The following is a 25,102-nucleotide window of genomic DNA, read 5'->3' on the forward strand; positions in this document are numbered from 1 at the left end:
TACAATCGGTGGGCGGGTCGGTGGGAACGGATTTTAATTGGTCGTTGGATGGAAACGAAATCTCCCCCTGAGGCGTTCTGACCTACGTAGTTTGGACGGGGTTATTAGCGTCGGTTGGGTGTTGTTTGGGGTACCCACCTCTTGGGCGGCAGGCTGTACAATTGATATATCTTCCGCTCGTTCTCTCCCGCTTTCTCTCTCTACTTCTTCCGCTCTTTCTCTCTCTCTTGCTCTCTCTCTTTCTCTTTCTGCAAGTTCCCCCTCTCCTCTCTCTCTCTCTCTCGTTCGCGTTCTCGTCCTTCTCGACGCTCTCTCTTTCTCTCTCTGCCTGCTCTCTCTCTTTCTCTCTTTCTCTCTCTCGCTTCCTCTCTCTCTCGTTCTCTCTCTCCCTCTCTCTCCTCTCCTCTTCTCTCCTCCATCTCCTTCTCATTTCTCCTCTTTCTCTCCTCTGTTTCCCTTCTCCCCCCGCGATCTCTCTCTCTCTCTCTCTCTCTCGTCTCTGTCTCTCCCCCTCGATCTCTCCTCTCTCTATCGTGGATGTACGTAGTCGGTTGGTTTCTTGCGCCATTTCTTCTTATGATGGTGGGGAGAAACTCTGTTTCTTTTACCGTGTTGATAGTCGGTTTTTTCTCTAATATATGTAAAGCTTCAAGATAACGTAGGCGTTTTCGGTCCGGTGCATGGTCAATAATTTCTATGTTCTTTATAAGCTCAGTTCTTTCTGGTCTCCTGTTGTGTTTTTCCCTATAGTGAATGAAAATGGCCCCTTCTTGAAGATGACACGAGAGACGCTTGGAGAGTCTGGTAGTGGTCATCCCGATATAAGAATGGTGGCATCCATCCACCGAGCATGTGAATTCGTAGATGACACTCCTTCTCTTCAAAGACGTTTCTGGGGGCGCCGGGTTGTTTCTAAGAAGCAGCTGGCTGGTTTTCATGCTTTTGTAATAAATTATGAGGCTAATTTTATCACTTTCTGTAGTGGGGGAGACATTTTCACTGATTATTTTCCTTATAGCCTTTTCATCTTCCAAATATTTGTGGTGCATATGATTTTTATAAAATATTTTTATAGCTCCACTTTGGTCCAGGAAGGGTAGGGCACCGTCAACGCTGCGTTCACACGTGAAGTGGAGGACGGAGCATTCTTCGAAGGTGTTTCTTAAAGTTTCAAGGTCCTCTTCTCTGTCAACTTTTATGAAGGTGTCGTCTATGTAGCGGTAGTATTGGGGAGGACAGGGGATCTTATTGAAAACCCCATTAGGGGTTCTATTTGCCAACTTCTACATGAGTGTCGTCGAAGAAAGAGTTTTCAATAAGATCCCCTGTCCTCCCCAATACTACCGCTACATAGACGACACCTTCATAAAAGTTGACAGAGAAGAGGACCTTGAAACTTTAAGAAACACCTTCGAAGACCCACGGACAAGCTGAGGTGTCGTTACATAGGCAAAGTTTCGGACGCACAGGTGACTGAATTCAAATCATTTCCTTGTGAGGGAGAAGTGAAATTCCCGTCATCTTGGATCGGCAATGCCCTAGGCACCTTAAAATTGCTTGAACGGTTGTTATTCACTTTGCGATGATCCACTTCTGGGAACAATGGAAAACGAGTGTGTGAATAAGAATATTCTGCCTTATCGTTTTCTCTTAATTACACTCTCAGTTTATGGGAGAGTAATTATGAGGACTAAACGCTAGAGATATATACATTGACACTCGAATTGTACATGAACGATGACAGCGCAATCAAATGAATCACACGAAGAATCATGTCAATTAGCCTTGGTCTACAGGATTTTGTAATATTTCAGGCATGGGACTCCTCTGACGCAGGCAAGAGCCGAATGTTGGAGGCTCTCAGCTTTGAGGCCCTTTTTTGTTTTGACTTGACTGAGATTTTTGCCGTTGTTGTCCCTTCGTCATCGAGGACATTTAGTCAAGATGTTTCCATAGAAGAGAGGAACTACAGAATTGAAGCCTGTACCTAGGCCATGGATAAGTTTCCCTGAAATTTCAGATAAGTTTTATCCAATGAGGCCTTCCTGAGTATTAGACAAAACACTTTTCAGACCTCGACAGGCTCTCTGTAGTCTGAAGTCCATGAATGACCTTCTTGCTCGACACAAACCATAATCCAGAGCTGTAGGTAACTACTTGTGATATGTTTGTTGAGATTCTCATTTATATTAAACTCAAAAGTGTCTTGTGTTTACATTCCTACTGGTAATAACATGCAATCACTTCTAGTAGATTGCATTACAAGGAGGAATTCACACAAATTTGGTGATGATGTTGAACCATTGGCCTTCAGAGAAATATATGCCGGTCTTTGCCCCGTTTCATTGGTGTTTCAGTTTAGTGTTGATACACTCAACTACCTTCATCTGAAACGACAGATTTCAGATTCAGTCCTTGTAATATCTCCAGCTCACGGCTTGCTTATTCTCACTCAACATAGAAATGTTAGTGCTCTTTCGATTAGTGAAATCCAGATAATTTAATGACCTCATTGTAGAGTGGAAATAGGTGAAAACTCGCCGTATCGACCTCTGTACCCTCTTTGGGTAACCTCGAACTTATTGTTGACATGAAAAACAGCTTTTGCAACCTTAGGAATCTTTCAAAGAGACTATCTTTCTGGTCATTTTACAAAGATTCTGAGAACAGTTTGTAAGGTTGCTATTGTCATGATCACCCTGCAGATAGTTAGTGCCATCTTATGAAAGGACTGTCCTCCTGATTGTTTGGTATGAGAGTTGGTAGTTTTTAAGAATGCTATAATTTTGGCTGTTTTTGTAAATATGCAGGCATTTGGCAAATATAATATTGTTGTGATAATTTTGCAATTCGTGTGCAATTCTATTTGGAAACAAATTATTCACTATAGTAAAATATTTCTTTGATTTTACAAATGGGTTCTTCATTTTACAAAATATCATAATTAAGGTCATTACTACCTTTCCTAGAATTGCTTATTACGCCGAAGCTTTTAACTTTACCATGACTCCTTAGCAGTGTGTCTGAACACCACAACTGTGGCTCAAGTGGTAGTGGCTGGTGCAAAAGCTGGTTACCAGGACAGTTTTGATTATGACTGAAATTTGTGTTAGAGCTTTATAAAGGATCAGTGCTTAGGTGGGATTGGTTGTTCGGCATCCATGAAAGGTGGCTGACAGATTGGAAGTTATTGGAAACATATTAGACGAGACCATATCTATGGAAAGCCTCTTACTGTATTCTAGCATGGAACATCTATGGGCGGTTCCCTTTTCATCACCGACAAAATGAAGCTACAGACGTTCAAAGGAATGTGTAACTGAGTGGGATGTAGGGAGAATGACGAAAGCAAAGATGTATAAAGGGTGACAAATTATACACATCACTTTCAGAACAGAAATGATGAAGCAAATAACGAGTGAAAGGCAGACGGTAGATCACCAGCAGCAACTCCTAATAAACAGGACTCCAGAAGGAATATAATGTCTGAAGGTAAAACAACAAAGCGACGCTTGATAAAGCTAGAATTGAAGCAGTATCTCGATGAACATTTGCATACGAAGAAGGAAAAGACTTCACAGATAGAAGTCCATCAGGAGAAGAAAGGGTGAATTTCATGTACAGAGACTCAAATCTACCCACTTCCCCAAAAATGGCTCCACTTTTAACAGGCAGCTTTCCAAGCAGTTCTTTAATGGCTAAGAAGGTTCAAGAAATAAATAAGTTGAAATGAGAGCTTTATTTGCCTATTGTAAGATTAAAAATATTAAACTATCCTACGAGAGACTTCATATTGCAATGATTTTTTCTTAGGTCTAATATTCTCAAACATCAGCAGTTGATGACAGTGCATTTACTTCTCTTTCTTTTCAGCAGGTATTTACGGTAAATTTAAAAAATTGGAAATTTGATGTTACTTTTCCATTAATACATCAAGAGTTTCCATGAGAATATTTATATCCTTGTTGGAGGATGATTCGTGTCACCTCCGTAATTCCTAGATTCTTATTTAAGGTTTCATTAGAATTCCGGAACACATTACGTAGCATATATATTCCGTGTACATTTACACTTTTTATATTCGTAGTTACCCCTTTTTGCCAACGGACTCATTTTAGTTAGATGGGTTTAATGGTGAAATCTTCTTTGAAATATAAGAAGTTGCAGACTCTACCGACGAGTAAGACATCTTGAAAGCAGCCTCCCTCTCAAAGGATGTCTAGAGAATCGTGGATAGTAGAACCTGTGGCTCTTTTATCATCATAGGTGAGGTCTCGAGATGACTTGATGAGACTGAAGAAGTTGAGGATGAGAATGCTGAGGTCGATGTTGTTGGGTGAGGGGATGTTGCAGAGGATTCGGTTGGGTTCCTTTTTGTATTCATTTCAAGAATGGTAGATATAACATCAATTGTAGTTGCCTTCGGAGTCTTGATCTTTCGGGGTGGCCCTGGAGTAAGCATATAGGTTTGTACCTTCTTCTTCCTCTTCTTCGCAATCCGGGCAAGGAGTCTGGAAGTCGAGAGAACGACCAAAGCGGAGATTGTAATTGCGTGTGAACCTGTTAGCAAAAAAGAATGTTGAATAATTAGTAGTTAGGTATCAAGAATATGATGTATATACATATACCAGCAGACACAATAAAAATGAAACTTACTTTCGTATGTTCTTGCGGTATTTTCTGCCCGGCCGAAGGACGCTTTTGACGTCTGCGTCGGAGTCTTTTGTTTTGTCGTCTCGAAGACCGAGGCCGAATTGCAATGGACCTCCGTCGAGGGAAACCTGTTCCCTAACTGGTAGGAGTCGCCCATTGTCGTCACACACCGCTGGATCAAATCTGGAAGCATAAAGTAGTTTGCCGATTCATAAGTCGAATAGTACGTAGGCCCAATGAATGATCACGAATAGGCCTAATGGACAGGAGGCCTGAACGACAAGGAAAAGTCAGAGGAAATTTACCTGAATCCTTCGTTTTCGAGGCTTCTCTTGACGACATCGAGGCTGCGTCGGAACCTGAGGAAATTTTTGGAAAAAAGTGAGAAATTAATCACATGGGTTTCGTGAAATCATTGGCAATGACTTCATTTTTGTGGGAAGCTGTCAATTGTATATACGAACATTAGACCAGGTAATTGGAGAAATTGGCGGATAAATATGAAAAGAGAGATAATTTCAAGTAGTTAAGAAATATTAGAAATATGTAACACACTGACAAAAGAGAAAGACTCTTAAATAAATGGAAAAAGTCGGTTATTTAAAACATGAACACTCTGGGATATGAAAAAATATAAACATTTCCATTTGCAGTTAACTTAAACACTGGAAATTAAGTTTTTAAAAAAAAAGTAGTTACAAATCACCCCTCGGATATAAAGACAAAAGTGCCTTTGAACATCGAAATAAATTAAACAGCCAAATCAAGGAAACAACTGAAACAAAGCAACCAGTGAAAGGTTCGGGGACTGACCTGAAGGTGGGTGAGACGTAAACGACGGGGCAGAGGACCCTCTGGTTTTGTGGGCCCACTTCCGGGTCGCCTCCAGGTTGCATGGAGACCACAATGGGAGGCCGGAAGGCGGTTTGGATGATGCAAGGCAACGCTGCACAGAAGAGCCACGAGAAGAAATTCATGTCGCCTGAGGGATCCTGCAATTTTTATTATTTAGGAGATAAAGGATACTGATATAGGCGTATACATACAGATATTGAAATAGGTCTAAACATGTATATTTCTATTGTGCTCTTAAGTCTTTATAATATCATTCATGTAGCCTGAAATATATCACAGTAGACAGACTTTTTCAAAACGAAAACAAAGTTAGCTCATTTCTGCGAATAATTTCAGCATTTTTTGCAATTATCTTCCATGAGAAGGAATTTCCTGTAAAGCTACAAGCAGAACCACTTTAGATTATAGATAAATGTCAGTCAATCAGAGAGAGAGATGTCACGCCCTTTCTTACCTGAAGGGAGACTGGGCGAAGAAGACGTAGGAGGGAGGGGGTGAAAAAGCGACAGGCGGAGGGAGCAGAGTTGGCCGGAATGCAACAACTCTAGAGGAGGCGACAAATGCGACTCTGCAGAATTCGGTTTGCATTTTTATAGGTCGTCTGTCGAGTAAACCTGCGCAGTTAGGCCTTCCTTCTTAATTCCCCTCCCCCTCCTCTCTCCCCTCCCTCCCTACCTCTGTCCCCTCCCACATATTGAGGGCGTGATTACCTATGATTGCAGAGACCATTGAAAGCCATAGGAATCCCTAGGGGCCATCACGCTCCCTCAAAAAAGGGCAAACCGAGATCGGGTGATGCCGGTAATCTTCGTCAGGTTTAAATGAGGTGAGGAAGATAATATTGAGGAATATGAGGGGGAGGAGGAGAGTTGAAGGTCTTGAAGGCAATAGGAAACCTAATTAGCCTCCTTAAAGGAAGGCATATCTGAATTAATGTATGTATTTCATTGCCTCTAATAATTATTACTCTTATGAGTGACGACTTTTAAACCTTCTCTTGTTTCTGTGCCAACGAGAACTTTGCAGTTCTCTCTTTGTCATCGTGGACTTCTTGGATTCCTTTGTCACCGAGGACTGGTTTATCATCGAAGACGATTTATATCCCTTTATCATTGAGAACTTCTTATATCCCAGTATCACCATGTTCCTTTGTTGTCGAAGATTTATGTCGAAGACTCACTACGTCCTTTTATCCGAAGATTTAGATTCTTTATCACAGAATGATACTTATGCCGCTCTATTACTGAGGACTTTCTTTTCACTGAAGACTTTCTTTGTCCCTTGACCATCGAAGGATTCTGATATCCGTATATCATTGAAGGATTCTGATGTCCCTTGATCGTCTAAGGATTCTGATGTGCCTTTATCACTGAAGGATTTAGATGCCCCTTTATCATTGAAGGATTCTGATGGCCCTTTATTACTGAGGACTACCCTTTATCACCGAGACCACTGCATTTTCTGTCAGCTTCTCATATACGTATATCCCTACATCGCCAAGGATTCCGGTGCCTTTCTCATTAAGGACTACTTGATGTCAATAATGACTTCTCTTACTTGGTCAAGTGGTGCATTTCGGCCTCATTGCCTCAATGAGTCTTTTTGATGTGAGAGGAACCTCAGTGTGATGTCAAGGAACCACACAGATATTATTATTATTATTATTATTATTATTATTATTATTATTATTATTATTATTATTATTATTATTATTATTAATCAGAAGATGAACTCAATTTAAACGGAGCCAACCCACCAAAGGGGCCACTGACTTGAAATTCAAGCTTCCAAAGAATATGGTCTTCATTTGAAAGAAGATACAGAATATTAAAGGAAATACAGAAATAAGAAATCAGCAGTTATAAAAAGAAAACAAAAATATATTAGGTTAATAAAGGAATATACAAAAATATAAACATAAAATTAACCATTAAAATTAAAGACTTTTTATGTGAAGAATTATGTTTTTAGTTATTCAATAAAGCATGACTCATTCAGTTACCTGATAATTGCAATACATCATAGTTGGTGAAGCAAGAACACCTAATTAAGCACAAACCTCTGCCAAGCCACTAATAGTCTCTCGCCTTAAATAAAGACAACAGGTACAACTTCTTCTTGGATGTCCCTCAATCTTCATTAGCTCTACTCTTATTTGGGCATTTAACCTAAGCATCAACACCTCGATTTGACCTTGAACTTTAAAGGTTAAGCTTGAAAAACTTGGTCATTGATGGATAATTGTCATCTTCTATATATACATATAAAATAAAATTTCTGTCTGTTTGTCTGTTTGTTTGTTTTGTTTGTTTGTTTGTTCTCTACGCACTCCCAGATTATGAAAGCTATGGATACCAATTCTTATCGTAGACTCTCTTCACCCCAAGGAAGGTTTTAGTCGAAATCCGAAATGCGAGGGGCGTTTGTAAGGGGGTCATAACCCCTATTTTTCATATCCCTCATTTTCATATCCCTCATCTTTTACAACTTTCAGAGTTGACATATATGTGGAAGTGTTTCTATGGGTACAAATAGGCTTCACACAATATGGGTGCCACAAGGTACCCTCAGTAGTAAGGAGGCAACCCCTCTTCCCGGGAATGGGAGCCCGAGGGTTTCCCACAATGTTAGGGGGCAGGAGATTTGCCCACCAATGGAGAAGGGTGTCGTAGCCTACCTACCCCGACCTTGATAGCATTAGGGGCTGCAGCCCTCCTTTGGAAATCAGGGCCAAAAGGGTCAAAGATGGGCGGGCCTATTGCATTCAAATTTGTTACCATGAGTTAACATAAATGACTACAAACGCATTTAACATCAGTATCAGAGTTTAACTGTAGGCTGAGTTTTATCAAGGGCTATTTAAGGGGCTCCTCACAATTAAAATCTTTCCCGAGCAACCTTTTGCAACATGTATGTGCCTGCCGTTGGCTGGCGGTGCCTGGCTGAGCTGGGCAGTGACGCAGTAGCATTGGCTGGGTAAAGATATACGTCCAGGTCATTTAGAAGTGAATGTGCGTTTGATAACACGTCCGAAGGACAAGTACAGCTGCTAGTAACTTATAAATTTTTAAAGGATCCTTATTTCCCAGAAGGAGAAAGATGGTTTCCATGGTAAAAAAAAAAAAACATGAGCCTTCAGCCATTTTTTATGGTGATTATTCCAAAGTCTCTTTATGGATGGAATATTTCATTAAGTTTCGTTCACTGGTCCTCGAGAAATCTTGCTCTGATTCACACAGACACGGGAGAAAACATGACCTTCTTTGACCTTCAGTGACAATGTTATAATAATAATAATATCTTGGAAGATCTTCTCTTAGGCAAACATTTTTGAAAAGAAAGGCATTGTAACCGCTGAGGTTATATTTCCTGTTGAAACTAAGAAACTTGTACTTCAAGTTGAGATATTGCAATAATAATAATAATAATAATAATTATAATCCCTCCCAAAGTTGGCATTTGGATTTGAAGTGTCATAGCTTGGACTAATCCTGGCTCATGTTCATGAATGGATTTCTACACCCCTGTCTTAATTCTAATAAACCAAATAAAGATTATGTGGTAGCAACTGAGAATGGATGATTTTAATGGAAGAAAATTCGAGGAAAAAAAGAATCATTGGGATTTTTCTTCATAATCAAAATGAGAAAGAAAAGATTTAAAGGAAAAAATAAGTTTTCATACAACACTAAAAAAAAGACCACATAAGCAAAGTTAAGCGCTGTTGCAGAGGCACACCCTTAATAGTATAGTGCTCGAACGATTGCTCTTGTCATATACATATGTTCTGATGATCCACTTTTGGAAACATCGAAAAATAAGTATGTGATTATGAATATTTTGCTTTATTGCTTTGCTTTTTCCTTTTGATGATGCTCGTAGTTTATAGGAGAATAATTATGAGGACAATACGTTAGAATTATTTGCACTGAAACTCAAGGTAAACAAGAAGGATGATAACCGAATAAAGTGAATTACGTGAAGAATCCTGTTAATTAGCCCTGGTCTACAGGACTTCGACATTTTTCCAGTTGCTGGACTTCTCTGATAGAGACAAGAGAGCCTTGAGGCATTCTTTTGTTTTATGTCACTGAGATCTTTGAAGTTGTCCTTTTGTCATCCCTTTATCTCCAAGGACTGCCTATGTCCCTTTATAATCGAAGACTTAAAGGCATTCAGCCTTTAAGTGGGACGTTCCAAGGTGTTTCTGTAAAAGAGAGGGACCTCAGAGATGAAGCCTTTGCCTGGGCCATGTATAAAAGTTTCCATGAGGGTCTGGACCAGTTTCATCGGATGAGGCCTCCCCGGGTATTAGACGACCCTCTTTTCAGACCTCCACAGACTCAAGATAATTGACCTGTAGTCCCAACTCCATGCATGACCCTCTTGCTCAACATGAACAACACATTGCAGCAGTAGGAAATTTTATATATTGTAGTGTAGTTGAGACACATTTATGTTGACCTCAAAAGTGTCTGAGTTTCTTTCGTACTGGTAATAACTGCAATCGCTTCTAGTCGAAGGCATTATAAGGATGAATTCACACAAATTTGATAATGATGATTGAATGTGTGGCTTCTGGGAAATATATTCCGGTCTTTGCCTCGTTTCAGAGGTTAAGCGTTGATGTACTGAACTGCCTTCAAGCTGAATTGACAGACATCAGATTTAGTCCCTGTAATATCTTCCAGCACAGGGCCTGCTAATTCTCACTCCATATAGGAATTTCAGTGCTCTAGTAAATTCCACGTTGTCGTCCTGTCCACTTCTTTGTAGACTGCAATAGTAGGTGAAAACTCGCTGTAGCCACCTCTGTACCCTTCTTGGCTAACTTTCCACTTTTTTGTTGCCTTGAAAAGCATGGCCCTTGCATCCTCAGGAATGTCGCAAAGAGAATATTATTCTGGTCACATTGTGAGGTAGCTGTTCTCATGATCCCTCTGCAAACAGCTTTTGCCATCTTGTGAAAGGACAACTTTTGTAAATAAGTTGGCCATTTGACAAATATAATATTGCTGAAATCATTTTACAAATAAAGGTCAATCTGCAAAAGGCCATTCATGTGCTTTTCTATTTGCAAACAATTTATTGATTATATTTAAATGTGTTGTTGACTAGCAAATAGTCTCTTCACTTTTCAAAATAGCAAAATTGAGTTCATTCTGCTTTTCTTAGAAATGCTTGTAACGCTAAAGATTTTAACTTTACCGTGACACTCTCACTGATTTAAAGCAGTTAATATTAAAAACAAACACTTAAAATAGGCTTATTAAAGGTTCTTAACACTGTGTCTAAACAATACAACTTCGTCTCAAGTAGCACTGGCTGTTCCCTAGGCTGGTTACCAGGACAGTTGTGACTACACGAGAAATGTGAGAGTATGTATGCCATTCATAAATAATCGTTAATGAATTCTAGGTCACTGAAAATCTACTAGATAGACTATTTCTATGGAAAGACTTTCACTGTATTCTAGCGTGAAACTTCTCGCCTTGTAATCGATTCCGTTTCATTCATTGGCAAAATGAAGCTACAAAATTTCGAAGGAATGCAAGTAACTGAGTGAGATGTAGTGCGAGTGACGAAAGCAGACTTGCACAGAAGGTGAACAGTTATACACGAATCACAATCAAAAGAGAAATGATGAAGGAAAGACAGACAATAGATCGCCAGTAGCAACGCCGAAGGACAGGACTTCAGAGGGAATATAAGGTTTGAAGATAAAAAGACAATGCGATGCTTAATAAACCTTTAGGTAAATCAGTATGTCCAGAAACATGTGCATACGAAGAAGGATAAGATTTAACGGATAAAAGACCTTCAAGAGAAGAAGAGCAGAACTTCATATCCAGAGACCCAAAGTTACCCGTTTGCCTGATAATAGTTCCTCTTTTAAAAGGCGGTTTTCCAGACAGTGCTTTTATGGCTGAGAAGGTTCAAGAAATACAGAAGTTAAAATGAGAGCTTTATTTGCCTGTTGTAAGATGGAAAATTGCTAAACCACCATTCGAGAGACTTCAATGTGCTATAATTATTTCTTAGTACTACTAATGTTCCCAAACACCAGTAGTCATTGACAGTGCATTAATTCTCTTTTTAAAAGACAATGCGTTTCTGATAGCACTGAAGAGACTGACATATTGGAAGTAGTTTTCCTTAAAAGTTGTCCATAGAATCATCGATACCAGAATCTCTGACGTCAGTGTCTTCGACTGAAGCGACATCTTTAGAGGACAAGGTCGTGTTGTGGGTTCCAGCCCCATTCGAAAGAGGTACATCTCTTTTAACGATGACTGGCGAAGAAGAGGCCTTTTCTGAAGGCTGGGATTCCATCATAAAATTCCCGCCCTCGTTGCTGTCCTCGCCTTGGTCTTCTGAGATGGTAGAGTAAGCTGCTGGGTAAATGATGGCCCTGGAGTAAGCATAAGGATTCTTGTCCTCTTCTTCTTCACAGTCTTGGCAAGGAGTTGGGAGGTCGATAGAACGGCCGTAACGAAGGATGTCGTTGTAGTTGCGTCGGAATCTGTTCATAAAAGGAAATAAAAAGTATTAGAAGTTTAATTGTATTGAATCATAGTCAATTGTATATCACTTGGTCATGATCTAGGCGTGTTCTCTTGATACTCATGTGCCAGTGTTGACAGCAAAGAATTATATACCAGGGTTACAGCCAGAGTGGACAAACGAGATGGATGAATAACTTCATCCCAAAATTGCCACAGGCAATAGACTTATATTGGAATATTAGTAAGACTGACCCCTTCTTCATGTTATGGCCACCCTTTATGAAGTGCTAGGAGACAAAGTTTGTCCACGAAAAGGTGGCAAAGCAGTAAATTTCCCCATCAAAACTTTTCTGCTTAAAGGGGATGGCTAGAGAAGACAGTATTTTACTGGTTTTCTGCGATAGTTTGAGCTGAGGTGTCTTGCTGTACATTAATCTCTACTAGGTACATAATTGCCAAGGGTCGACAGAAGCACAGAGTTTTCATCATGGGAATCAAACTGGGGTCCTCAGGCAAGTGAGGCGAGTGTTGTGACCAACAGGCTGTAAAGAGCTTAGAAAATTGATCTTAAACTTTAGAAACTATATCTTACTTCCGCAGTTTGCCTTGTTGTCTGCCAGACTGCAAGACGCTCTTGATCTCTGTGCCCAAATCATTGTTTTGGCCGCTGCGAAGCCCAAGGCCGAATTCCATAGGGCTTTGTCTCAGGGAAACCTGGCCCAGAACAGGAAGGCAACTCCCAGCGTTGTTGCACACCATCGGGTCAAATCTGAATGGGTAGGATAACATATGGTACTTTTTGGTTTTATAATGCTTGGTTTTTATGATTCTAAATTAATTCAATCAGATAACTAAGGTCATCTAGACTCTCCGAAGGGTTATCTGTGTCTGTCACCAACAGTTTGAAAACAAATCAACGACAATACATGGAGAACGAACGTTTGGCACATATTGGATAATCGTATGAAGCATTGGTTAGAAAGTTTGTTAATTTGTTTTTGTTTTCTAGTAACTAATCTCTTTCTGTATTTCTAATGTAATTTGTTAGAAACGATCATCATTTTTTATGGAAGACTGAATTACAAGTCAGTGACTCAGCATGGATGTTCCATATGAATAAAGGCCATCTCCTGAATAATAATCATAATCATGATAAGTGGTTTACATATATATTCATCCTGTTTATGATGTGTTTGCGATGCAGTGTTCATGTGAGTTTATGATGTTTTACTGTAATTTGGACGCACCCTAAAACAAAACCCACTACAGAAGGAAGCCGAGGAGCAATGCAAAGATTATTAGTACTACTAGTGTACTTTACTACTCACACTAAAGAAGAGGTTCCCTCCTACGTAACTTAAGAATTAATTTATGTTTCACTGCCATCAGAGTGCATTCCTGAACAGGTGGTACATTAGCTCCAAAAAACTCATTACTTAACAAGTGATTGTTTTCGTGAAAAGGAGGTTTGAACGAGAAAGAACATTGAAGGTTCCTACCTGAAGCTTTCGTTGTCAGTGCTTCGCTTGGCAACATCGAGGCTGCGTCGGAACCTGAAGAGATTGGAAAAGAAATGATAAGAAACTTACAATGGTTTGAGATCTGTACAATTCCTTCCAAGTGGTAACAGTCATTCAGAAAGTGATTTAAGAACTGGAAAAAACAAAAGAAGAAAGTCATAATAACAAAAGTCATTGTAATAATTGACTAACCTGAAGGTGGGTGATACCCAAACGACTGGTTGCAGGCCGTTGCTATGCTGGGGTATCATTTTGGTGATCCTGGGCTGCCGGGAGACCACGAAGGGAGGCCTGGAAGCTTGGATGATGCAGGGTACCAACAAGAAGAACAGCCAAGCAAGGGCGTTCATGTTGCTTCTAAATCCTTAAATAAATGAAAAAAGAACAGTTACATTTCGAAAAGAGATTCTGGCTTGAGTTCACTAGGTCTTGTTAACTCCTTGCATACGAATTTATTGATTATAATTATAAGGAATTTGAAGCCTGGCCTTGAATCTTCAGTCTTAACAAGTCTGTAGAGATGTAATACCCCCCCCCCCCCCCTGCCTTGCCTAAACTCCTACTAGAAGCCGCTGCTACCCATTTTAAGCTGGATCAATTGTGCCAGGCATGGACCTTGCAAATGCGAATTTAGTCCTCTACCAAAGTGCCACACCACCCAATTTATTATGTTTTTTTAGGGAGATTAGTTACAGTGGTATACGCCCTATCTTTTTAATAATGATTACATTTATACCAGATTAACAGTTTTTCTATGTAACATTCTGACTTGTCATATTGACCAGTTGGCTAGTACTTACTAATAATGCTTTACTTTATGGAATCAAAGCATATTTCTATGTGATTAACAGGTCAACCATTTTCCCAGTTTTTAAAGAGTTATAATTATTACTTTTGACTTGTAATAACTGTTTTAAATTTGGCTGAATTTGTCTCAGAGGGCAAAATGATCATTCAGCTTGTTATTAAGATCGAATAATACATTTTCATTTATTTCCTTGATAGGAGTTTGAAGTAGAAGCAGTGCATTTGATGTTAACATAATCTATAAGGTTGTGAGTCTGGAATATCTGCCGATAATTTCTTAGCTTTTCTTTAATGTGCAGTAACCTTTTGACAATAACAACAGGTTGTACAAGATTTGCTTTTATGGTGATTAACTCGAGAGAGTTACCTAAACCAGTCAGTTAACTAAAGCAAGTTTGGTTATTAACTTACCCTGAGGTGTGAGGGTGGGAGAAAAAGCGACAGAGAGAGACAGCGTTTGTCGGAACGCTGCGACAACTCTGGAAGAGGCGACAATGCGACACTCCAAGATCCAAGTCTCCTTTTTATCAGTCGTCCGCCGAGTACACATGCGCATGGCAGCCCTAAAAGCCCCTCCTCCTTCTCCCTTCCCTCGTCCCCCGAAATGAGGGGCGATTACCTTTGATTGCAGAGGCCTTTGGGAGCGGCAGAAAGTCCCACGGTGAGCCATCACCGCTCAAGTAGTCAGAGACGCGAGATCGGGTGATGTAGGCAAATCACTTCTTCCATTTTGGAGCAGGAAAGTGGGACACGTAAATAAACCTACTGATGTTGTGTCTGCTTTTAGTTATCTGTAATAGAAAATTATTGAGATGGATATTTGTAAGTCTGTCTGCACTTTTTTTGTTCGACGTCAGATCTTAAAAGTTACTATGGGAATCATCCACCCTCCAATCATCAAACAGACCAAATTGCAGCCGTCGAGCCTCAGTAGTTGTTATTTTATTTAAGGTTAAAGTTAGCCATGATCGTACATCTGAATGTTTCATGGGCCGCTGCTGAGAATTTCATACAGTAATATACGCTGTACTGTAAACACGATTGCGCCAAAGAAAGTTCGGCGTATTTTTACTTGTTCTTTGTATAATGATAGATTCTATTACTGATCAGGTTTCCATTGATATCCAGACCTCTTTAAAAAGCCCTCGATTTTTCTCTAGTCTTTCCATTCCGTCACTACCGCTTTTTTCTCACTGTTTATCTATTCACTTATTTTATGTAACTAATTTTGTCACTGATTATATCTTTTAACTTCTCATTGAGGACTTCATACATCACTTATGCAAATGAGGATTTATTATAGTGTTTTTCCGCTATGCATTTCTTATTTTCTTTTGGCACTGAGGACTCTGAGGACTTCATGTTCTTATTTCGTCAGTGAGGGCTTTACATTTTTCTTTCGTCAACGAGGACTTTATATTGTTCTTTTGTCACTGAGGATTTCACATTACTTTCTTGTCTCTAAGAGCTCTTTATATTTTTATTTTGGTCACGAATGAATCCTGGTTTAGTTTCTGTCATGAAATGCCTTTTGTCTCTTTGGGGCTCCAGGACCTTCCGAGTCATTGTGGTAGGACCTTCGTTGCAGTTCTTTTGTGAATAAGTTGGTCGTTTGAATGGAAAGTTAACAATTTTTCTTTTTTTGCATCAAGGTCATCATTATGTTAAATGCCATTGGTCTGTATCTTCTGCAAGAATATTTTTCGTGTTGTATGAATCCAATGAATTATTAATGGGGTTAATTTTTCTTATAAATGTCACTATTTACTTTTTTAAGTAACCCGTTCACTTGACAGAATGGCCATCGTTGTTGGTATTTTGCAGATAAGTAGATTATTTTGCTCAAACGTCTCACTTGTAGTAATCTGTACTCAGTTTTGCAAGCCTTTGCTTTGAGTTAGAATCTGAAATTGAAAAACTGAAAATATTATTATAAAATTTTATTTTTAGTATGGAAAATAGCAATGTAATTTGAACAACAGTACTATACAGTCTTGTTTGGCTACAGAACCGTAGGTTTAAGGACCTATTCTGCTTTAACGGATCATACACCTACTGTATACTAGACTATAATTATAACCCTAGACTATGCAAGATGGTTTGTGTATGCAACACTGGTTTTACCTTTGGAAACTCGTGTTGCATAACTTGAATTATTGAGTGCTTTGCAATGTCTCTGGGATTATAAGAAGACCACCGTCTGTAGGTGGTCTCGATTATTTGCACCAAGGAACGACTTGTGGTGCATAAGCGAATGTTGTCCAGCAACCTCTCGTACAACGATTTTGGTTGTCTCATAAAAGTGTGTTTTTTCTTTTATTTCTATAAGAGGAGAGAACTTATACAATTATTCCATGTCGGTTTGCTTGTCCATTCTCGGGTAAAGTTTCAGTTCATTAAATAAACAATCGTGTTCTTCAACCACAGTCCAGTTCAGGTTCTCCCTTTCCGCTGGAGTTTTCCAACCTCTGCTGCAAGAGTGCAACCTATACATAGTGTCATCACAGGGCGGAGCGGCGACGTCCTCACTCTACCAGGTTTCGGCAAACTGAAGGATTCAGAAGGAATTCAAATATCTATGGGCAACGCGAATGAAGGAGACAGAACGGAACCTGATCTTCCGGTCGTATCGTCTATGGGGTCTTTGAGAAACATTTTGCTCTTAAAGAAGTGCGTCTGATATATATATAGGACCAGATTTATATATAGGACCAGATTTAGAATAAAATATACACAGTCAATTATGATCCTCAATAAGCAATGAAAAATATGATATAGGGAAAACTATAACAAAAGGTTTTGGAATTTAGCACTTGTTGTCTTCTGCTCAGCTTAGTCCCTACTCTGGGTCGCTGTTTTGAATGAGCCTTGCAGCGGCTCTTGCCAACTCGTACCTTTCCCTGTTTAATTTCAGCTTCTAGTCTGTAACACAAAATCAGGTTTGGATTCGTAAACTTCCCACAACGACCCCCGAGAAAGTCATATAGTCGTGGAACAGAGGCCGGTGTTTTTTCCATTTTCTCTATGGGAAGATTACTGGCAGTAATAAGTTCGTGTGTGTGTGCGTCTTGGGACTGGGAATTTTTCCAATTATCTCAGGGTATGAGACCGTTAATAACTTCTCGGGGGTTTTCACTGAGCCCTAATGCAAAGATTAAAAACAAAAATGTTTAATGGTGACTAAGAAAAGAAGCAATTCTCACTGCTGTTTTGACTCTAGAAAAATCTTGCTTGTGATACCGATTGCACACGTCACTTTTTCAAAATAAAAGCTCTGCGTATAAATGGAATCAATACCCATGTTGTACATGGTATGTACACCCATAAAATCCTAAAGAGAGACCGATGCATATGTTGACTCAATTTGGAATAACAAAGATCGAAAGTATTTATTCAAGATTCTTAATAAGCAAAACGCGAAAGTATTTGGTGAAGGTTTACACTACTTTGAAAGTGACTTACAGCGCTTTCGAAAGAGATTCGGGCAGACCCATGTGAGATCTGTGAGGTAACACCTCAACAGCAGGTTATCCAAACCTCAAATGGGTGTGACAGTGACTATTAAGGATATAGAAAGTAGCTAATATCAAAACCTAAAACTCCAAAAAGCCTCAGTAAAGGCTCTTAGCAGTGTGTCTTAGAAACATAATCTCGTCTCATGTGGTAATGGCTGTTACACTGCTAGTTATGAGGATAGTTGTGACTTCACGAGAAATCTTATGTTTGAACTTTTTATAAGTTCATTATTGAAACACGAGTGGTTGTTTGGTATTCACAAATAATCGTTGATGAACTCTAGGTCATTAAAAACTTACTGGCTAACTTTCTATGTAATGTCCTTCACTGTATTCTAGCGTGGAACATCTCTTGTTGTAAGCGATTCCGTTTTAATCTTTGGCAAGATGAAGCTACAAAATTTCGGAGGAATGCAAATAACTGAGTGAGATGTAGGGAGAATGACGAAAGGAAACTTATACAGAAGGTGAACAATTATACAAGAATCACAGTCAAAGAGAAATGATGAAGGAAAGGCAGACAACAGATCACTAGCAGCAACGCCGAAGAACAGGACTTCAGAGGGAATATAAGGTGTGAAGACGATACGATGCTTCATAAAACTGCAGTTAAAGCAGTTTATCAAGAACCATTTGCATAAGAAAAAAGAATAAGATTTAACGGATAAAAGACCTTCAAGAGAAGAAGAGCAGAACTTCATATCCAGAGACCCAAAGTTACCCACTTGCCTGATAATGGTTCCTCTTTTAAAAAGTCGGTTTTCCAGACAGTGCTTTTATGGCTGAGAAGGTTCAAGAAATGCAGAAGTTAAAATGAAACCTTTATTTGCCGGTTGTAGGATGAAAAAATATTAAACCACCATTCGAGAGACTTCATAATGCTATAATTATTACTTAGTTCAACTAATGTTCCTAAACTTCAGTAGTCATTGACAGTGCATTGATTCTCATTTTAAAAGACAATGCGTTTCTGAGAGCACCGAATAGACTGACATATTGGAAGTAGCTTCTTAAAAGCTGTCCTTAGAATCTTCGATACCAGAATCTCTAACATCATTGTCTTAGACTGAAGCGACATCTTTAGAGGACAAGGTTCTGTAGTGGGTTCCAGCCCCCTTCGAACGAGGTACATCTTTTATAACGATGGCTGGCGAAGAAGAGATCTTTTCTGAAGGCTGGGATTCCATCATGAAACTCCCGCCCTCCTTGCTGTCCTCGCCTTGGTCTTCTGAGATGGTAGAGTAAGCTGCTGGGTAAATGATGGCCCTGGAGTAAGCATAAAGATTCTTGTCGTCTTCTTCACAGTCTTGGCAAGGAGTTGGGAGGTCAATAGAACGTCCGTAACGAAGGATGTCGTCGCAGTTGCGTTGGAATCTGTTGAAAAAGGGAAATAACAACCATTAGAAGTTAAATTGTATTAAAGTGAGGTATTTTAGGTATAGCTCAACAAGTCTTGAATCATAGTTAATTGTATATCACTTGGTCTTGATCTAGGCGTGTTGTATTAATACCCATGTGCCAATGTTAACAGCAAAGAATTATATACCAGGGTTACAGCCAGAGTTGACAACGAGATGAATGAATAACCTCATCCCAAAATTACAAGGCAATAGACTTATTAGGGAATAACCTGACGAATAACTTCCTTGCTTGGCTTTGGAATATTGGTAAGACTGACCCCGTCTTCATGTTATGGCCACCCATTATGATGTGCTAGGAGACAAAGTTTGTCCACAAAAAGGTGGCAAAGCAGTAAATTTCCCCATCAATACTGTTCTGCTTAAAGTGGATGGCTAGAGAAGACAATATTTTACTTGTTTTCTGCGATAGTTTGAGGTGAGGTGTCTTGCCATACATTAATCTCTACCAAGTACATAATTGCTCAAGGTCGATAGAAGCACAGAGTTTTCAACATGGAATCAAACTGGGGTCATCGGAGTGTTGTGACCAACAGGCTGTAAAGAGCTTAGAAAATTGATGTTAAACTTTAGAAAGTGTATCTTACTTCCACAGTTTGCCTTGTCTGCCAGACTGCAAGACGCTTTTGATCTCTGTGCCCAAATCATTGCTTTGGCCCCTCCGAAGCCCGAGGCCGAATTCCATTGGACATTGTCTCAGGGAAACCTGGCCCAGAACAGGAATGCAACGCCCAGCGTCGTTGCACACCATCGAGTCAAATCTGAATATGTAGGATAGCATAGGTACTGTTTGGTTTTCTAACTGCTTGGTTATTATGATTCTAAATTAATAAAATCGGATAACTAAGGTACTTCTAGACTTTCCGAAGGTTTTGCACCCGAAGGATTTTCTGATATTCAGGGAGTGACTGTGGAAGAGGATAAAGTTTTTTAAGGACAGAAAAGCAGGGGAATGAAAACGGAGGTTCCTGGTGAAGTGTTTTCTGTGTCTGTCAATAATAGTTCGAAAACAAGTCAACAACAATAAGTAGAGAACGAATGTTTGGCACATGTTGGATAATTGTATGAAGCATTGGTTAGAACATTTGTTAATTTATTTTAGTTTTCTAGTAATGATCTCTTCTCTCTGTATTTCTAAAGTTATTTCTTTCAAATGATCACCATTTTCTGTGGAAGTCAGAATTACAAGTTAGTGACTAGCATGGATGTTCCAGATGGATAAAGGCCGTCTCATAAATAATAATAATAATAATAATAATAATAAGAATATGAATATGTCGCTAACTTTTATTCATCTGGTTTATGATGTGTTTGTGATGAAGTGCTCTTGTGAGTTTATGATGTTTTGCTGTAATTTGGACGCACCCTAAAACAAAAGGAAGCCAAGGAACAATACAAAGAGCATTAGTACTACTAGTGTACTCTACTACCCACACTAAAGAAGAGGTTCCCTTCTATGTGGCTTGAAAATTAATTTATGTTTCACTGTCATCAGACTTCATTCCTGAACAAATAGTACTTTAGCTCAAAAAAACTCATTACTTAACAAGTGATTGTATTGATGAAAAGGAGGTTTCAACGAGAAAGAACATTGAAGAGTCTCACCTGAAGCTTTCATTGTCATTACTTCTCTTGGCAACATCGAGGCTGCATCAGAACCTGAAGAGATTGGAAAAGAAATTATAAAACACTTACAATGGTTTGAGATCTGTGCAGTTCCTTCCAAGTGGTAACAGTCATTCAGATAGTGAGTTCAGAACTGGAAGAAAGAGAAGAAGAAAGTCAAAATAACAAAGATCATTGTAATAAGTTACTTACCTGAAGGTGGGTGATACCCACATGACTTGGTGTAGGTGGTTGCTATCCTGGGGTATCATTTTGGTGATCCTGGGCTGCCGGGAGACCACGAAGGGAGGCCTGGAAGCTTGGATGATGCAGGGTACCATCAAAAAGAACAGCCAAGCAAGGGCATTCATGTTGCTTCTAAGTCCAGGAATGAATGAAAGAAGAACAGTCACATTTCGAAAAGAGATTCTGGCTTGAGTTCGCTAGGTCTTATTAACTCCTTGCATGCGAATCTATTGATTATAATTATAAGGAATTTGAAGCCTGGCCTTGAATCTTCAGTCTTGACAAGTCTGTAGAGATGGAATACTCGCCCATGCCTTGCCTAAACTCCTAATAAATCCGCTGCTACCCATTTTAAGCTGGATCAATTGATGGTGGTATGCCAGGCATGGACCTTGCAAATGCGAATTTAGTTCTCTACCAAAGTGCCACACCACCCAATTTATTATGTTTTTTTAGGGAGATTAGTTACAGTGGTATAAGCCCTGTCTTCTTAATAATGATTGCATTTATACCAGATTAACAGTTTTTCTATGTGACATTCTGACTTGTCATATTGACCAGTTGGCTAGTACTTAGTAATAATGCTTTGCTTTTGGAATATCAAAGCATATTTCTATGTGATTAACAGGTCAACCATTTACACAATTTTTAAAGTTATAATTATTACTTTTGACTTGTAATAACTGTTTTAAATTTGGCTGAATTTGTCTCAGAGGGCAAAATGATCATTCAGCTTGTTATTAAAATTGAATAATAAATTTTCATTTATTTCCTTGATAGGAGTTTGAAGTAGAAGCAGTGCGTTTGATGTTAACATAATCTTTAAGGTTATGAGTCTCTGGAATATCTGCCGATAATTTCTTAGCTTTTCTTTAATGTGCAGTAACCTTTTGACAATAACAACAGGTTTTACAAGATTTGCTTTTACGGTGATTAACTCCAGGATTTCTTGCCAAGGTTAACTCGAGAGAGTTACCTACACCAGTCAGTTAAGTAAAGCAAGTTTGGTTATTAACTTACCCTGAGGTGTGAGGGTGGGAGAAAAAGCGACAGAGAGAGACAGCATTTGTCAGAACAATGCGACAACTCTGGAAGAGGCGACAATGCGAGACTCTAAGATCCAAGTCTCCTTTTTATCAGTCGTCCGCCGAGTACACATGCGCATGGCAGCCCTAAAAGCCCCTCCTCCTTCTCCCTTCCCTCGTCCCCAGAAATGAGGCGGCAATTACCTTTGATTGCAGAGGCCTTTGGGAGTGGCAGAAAATTCCATGGTGAGGGATCACTGCTCAAGTAGTCAGAGACGCGAGATCGGGTGATGAAGGCAAATCACTTGTTCTTCCATTTTGGAGCAGGAAAGTGGGACACGTAAATAAACCTATTGATGTTGTGTCTGCTTTTAGTTATCTGTAATAGAAAATGATTGAGATGGCTATTTGTATGTCTGTCCGCACTTTTTCTGTTCGACGTCAGCTCTTAAAAGCTTCTGTGGCTAGAGGGCTGCAAGTACATATGGGGATCATCCACCCTCCAATCATCAAACATATCAAATTGCAACGGTCGACCCTCAGTAGTTGTTATTTTATTTTAGGTTAAAGTTAGCCTTGATCGTGCGTCTGAATGTTTCGTGGGCAGCTGCTGAGAATTTCATACAGTATTATACGCTGTACAGAAAACTTGATTGCGCCATAGAAACTTCGGCGTATTTTTACTTGTTCTTTGTGTAATGACTGATTCTATTACTGACCAGGTTTTCATTGATATGCAAAAACCTCTTTAAAAAGCCATCGATTTTTCTCTAGTCGTTCCATTCCGTGACTACCACTTTTTTCTCACTGTTTATTTATTCACTTATTTTATGTATTTGAGATTTCGTATCTAATTTTGTCACTGACTATATTTTTTAACTTCTCAGTGAGGACTTCATACATCCTTATGCAAATGAGGACTTATTATAGTCTTTTTCCGCTATGCATTTCTTATTTTCTTTTGTCACTGAGGACTCTGAGGACTTCATGTTGTTCTTTCGTCAGTGAGGGCTTTACATTTTTCTTTAGTCAATGAGGACTTTATATTCTTCTTTTGTCACTGAGGACTTCACATTAGTTTCTTGTCACTAAGAACTTTATACATTTTTATTTTGGTCACGAATGAATCCTTTTTTATTTTCTGTCACGAAAAGCCTTTTGTCTCTTTGGGATGAAAATAGTGAATATTTATCGGATATAGATATTAATGAAGCCGATATTGTGCAGACTATTAATGAAATTAAAAATGGAGCTGCAGCTGGGCGTGATGGTGTCCCTGCTATTTTGTTAAAGAATGTAGTTCATTCTATCACAAAGCCCCTTGCAATATTATTAAGACAAAGTGTAGATACAGGCAAGATTTATGATGAGCACAAATTAGCATATATTACCCCTACTTTCAAAAGTGGATCTAGACTAGAGGCAAGTAATTATAGGCCTGTGAGTCTAACATCACATATTATGAAAGTGTATGAAAGGGTAATGAAGAAAAATATTATGAGACATTTAATAACAAATAATTTGTTTAATATAGGACAACATGGTTTTGTACCCGGAGATAGTACAGAAACCCAACTGTTAGTCCACCGTGAGAACATATTCAAAAATATGAAAAATGGAAAAGAAACAGATGTGGTTTATCTAGACTTTGCAAAAGCTTTTGACAAGGTAGATCATAATATATTAGCGAAGAAAATTAGAAAACATAATATAGTGGACAAAGTAGGAAGATGGTTAAAAGAATTTTGACGCAACAGAAAACAGATAGTTATTGCAAACAATGAGAAGTCGGATGAAGCTAAGGTAATATGTTTGCAGACATTAACAGTAATGTTAAGGAATCGGTAGTGAGTAGTTTCGCCGATGACACAAGAATAAGTACAGAAATTACTTGTGATGAAGATAGGAACGCGCTACAAAGAAACCTTAACTAAGTATATGATTGGGCAGAGGTAAACAGGATGGTATTTAACTCTGATAAATTTGAATCAATAAATTATGGAGACAGAGAAGGAAAGCTATATGCATATAGGGGACCTAATAATGAGACAATCACAAATAAGGAAGCAGTTAAAGACCTTGGTGTGATGTTCAATAGGAACATGTTATGCAATGATCAAATAGCAATTCTATTGGCAAAATGTAAAGCAAAAATGGGAATGTTGTTACGGCACTTCAAAATAAGAAAAGCTGAACACATGATTATGCTTTATAAAACGTATGTTCGTAGTCCACTTGAATATTGCAATATGATATGGTACCCACACTATCAAAAGGATATTGCACAAATAGAGAGTGTATAAAGGTCCTTTACAGCTAAAATAGAAGATGTTCAGGATCATGACTACTGGGAAAGACTACAATTTTTAAAATTATATAGTCTAGAAAGGAGAAGAGAACGCTACATGATAATTCAGGCATGGAAACAGATAGAAGGGACTGCCGAAAACACCATGGAGCTAAAAATATCAGAAAGAGCAAGCATACCAGGAAAAATAAGGAAAGCCGACTGGATATTAATCCACTACGCACCAGCATCGAGAATGCAGCGTCTATTAAATGTGTTGCCAGCTCATCTTAGGAATATATCAGGAGTGAGCGTAGATATGTTTAAGAATAAGCTCGACAAATATCTAAGCTGCATCCCAAACCATCCTAGATTGGAATATGCAAAATATACCGGAAGATGCACTAGCAACTCTCTGGTAGACATTAGAGGTGCCTCACACTGAGGGACCTGGGGCAACCCGAATAAGATGTAAGGTCTGTAAGTAAGGTAAGGGGCTCCAGGACCTTCCGAGTCATTGTGGTAGAACCTCCGTTGCAGTTCTTTTGCGAATAGGTTGGTCGTTTGAATAAAAAGGTTACAATTTTTCTTATTTTGCATCAAGGTCATCATTATGTCAGGTGTCATTGGTCTGGATCATCTGCAAGAATATTCTTCATGTTGTA

At 39.0% G+C, this 25,102-nt stretch overlaps 2 protein-coding genes and 1 long non-coding RNA gene across 3 annotated transcripts; all 3 read right to left on the bottom strand.

Annotated features, from left to right (window-relative positions):
* Positions 1–3,756: 3,756 nt before the first annotated feature.
* LOC135220991 (uncharacterized) lies at positions 3,757–6,049 on the bottom strand. The gene is made up of 5 exons (XM_064258696.1): positions 5,963–6,049; positions 5,467–5,645; positions 4,959–5,012; positions 4,657–4,836; positions 3,757–4,560 (listed from the first exon to the last, which is right to left on the bottom strand). The coding sequence occupies exons 2-5, from the start codon at positions 5,628–5,630 to the stop codon at positions 4,407–4,409; spliced, it is 552 nt and encodes a 183-aa protein (XP_064114766.1). The 5' UTR covers positions 5,631–5,645; positions 5,963–6,049; the 3' UTR covers positions 3,757–4,406.
* A 5,428-nt stretch (positions 6,050–11,477) lies between these two features.
* LOC135220093 (uncharacterized) lies at positions 11,478–14,897 on the bottom strand. Its single transcript, XM_064257412.1, has 5 exons — positions 14,753–14,897; positions 13,727–13,898; positions 13,514–13,567; positions 12,607–12,783; positions 11,478–12,031 (listed from the first exon to the last, which is right to left on the bottom strand). The coding sequence occupies exons 1-5, from the start codon at positions 14,895–14,897 to the stop codon at positions 11,665–11,667; spliced, it is 915 nt and encodes a 304-aa protein (XP_064113482.1). The 3' UTR covers positions 11,478–11,664.
* Positions 14,898–18,962: 4,065 nt separating this feature from the next.
* LOC135220999 (uncharacterized) lies at positions 18,963–21,254 on the bottom strand. Its single transcript, XR_010315847.1, has 3 exons — positions 21,093–21,254; positions 20,880–20,933; positions 18,963–19,230 (listed from the first exon to the last, which is right to left on the bottom strand). It is a non-coding gene; the product is annotated as an uncharacterized LOC135220999 (long non-coding RNA).
* Between the last annotated feature and the right edge of the window lie 3,848 nt (positions 21,255–25,102).

This window comes from Macrobrachium nipponense, chromosome 20, assembly GCF_015104395.2.
Source record: "Macrobrachium nipponense isolate FS-2020 chromosome 20, ASM1510439v2, whole genome shotgun sequence".
NCBI lineage: Eukaryota > Metazoa > Arthropoda > Malacostraca > Decapoda > Palaemonidae > Macrobrachium > Macrobrachium nipponense.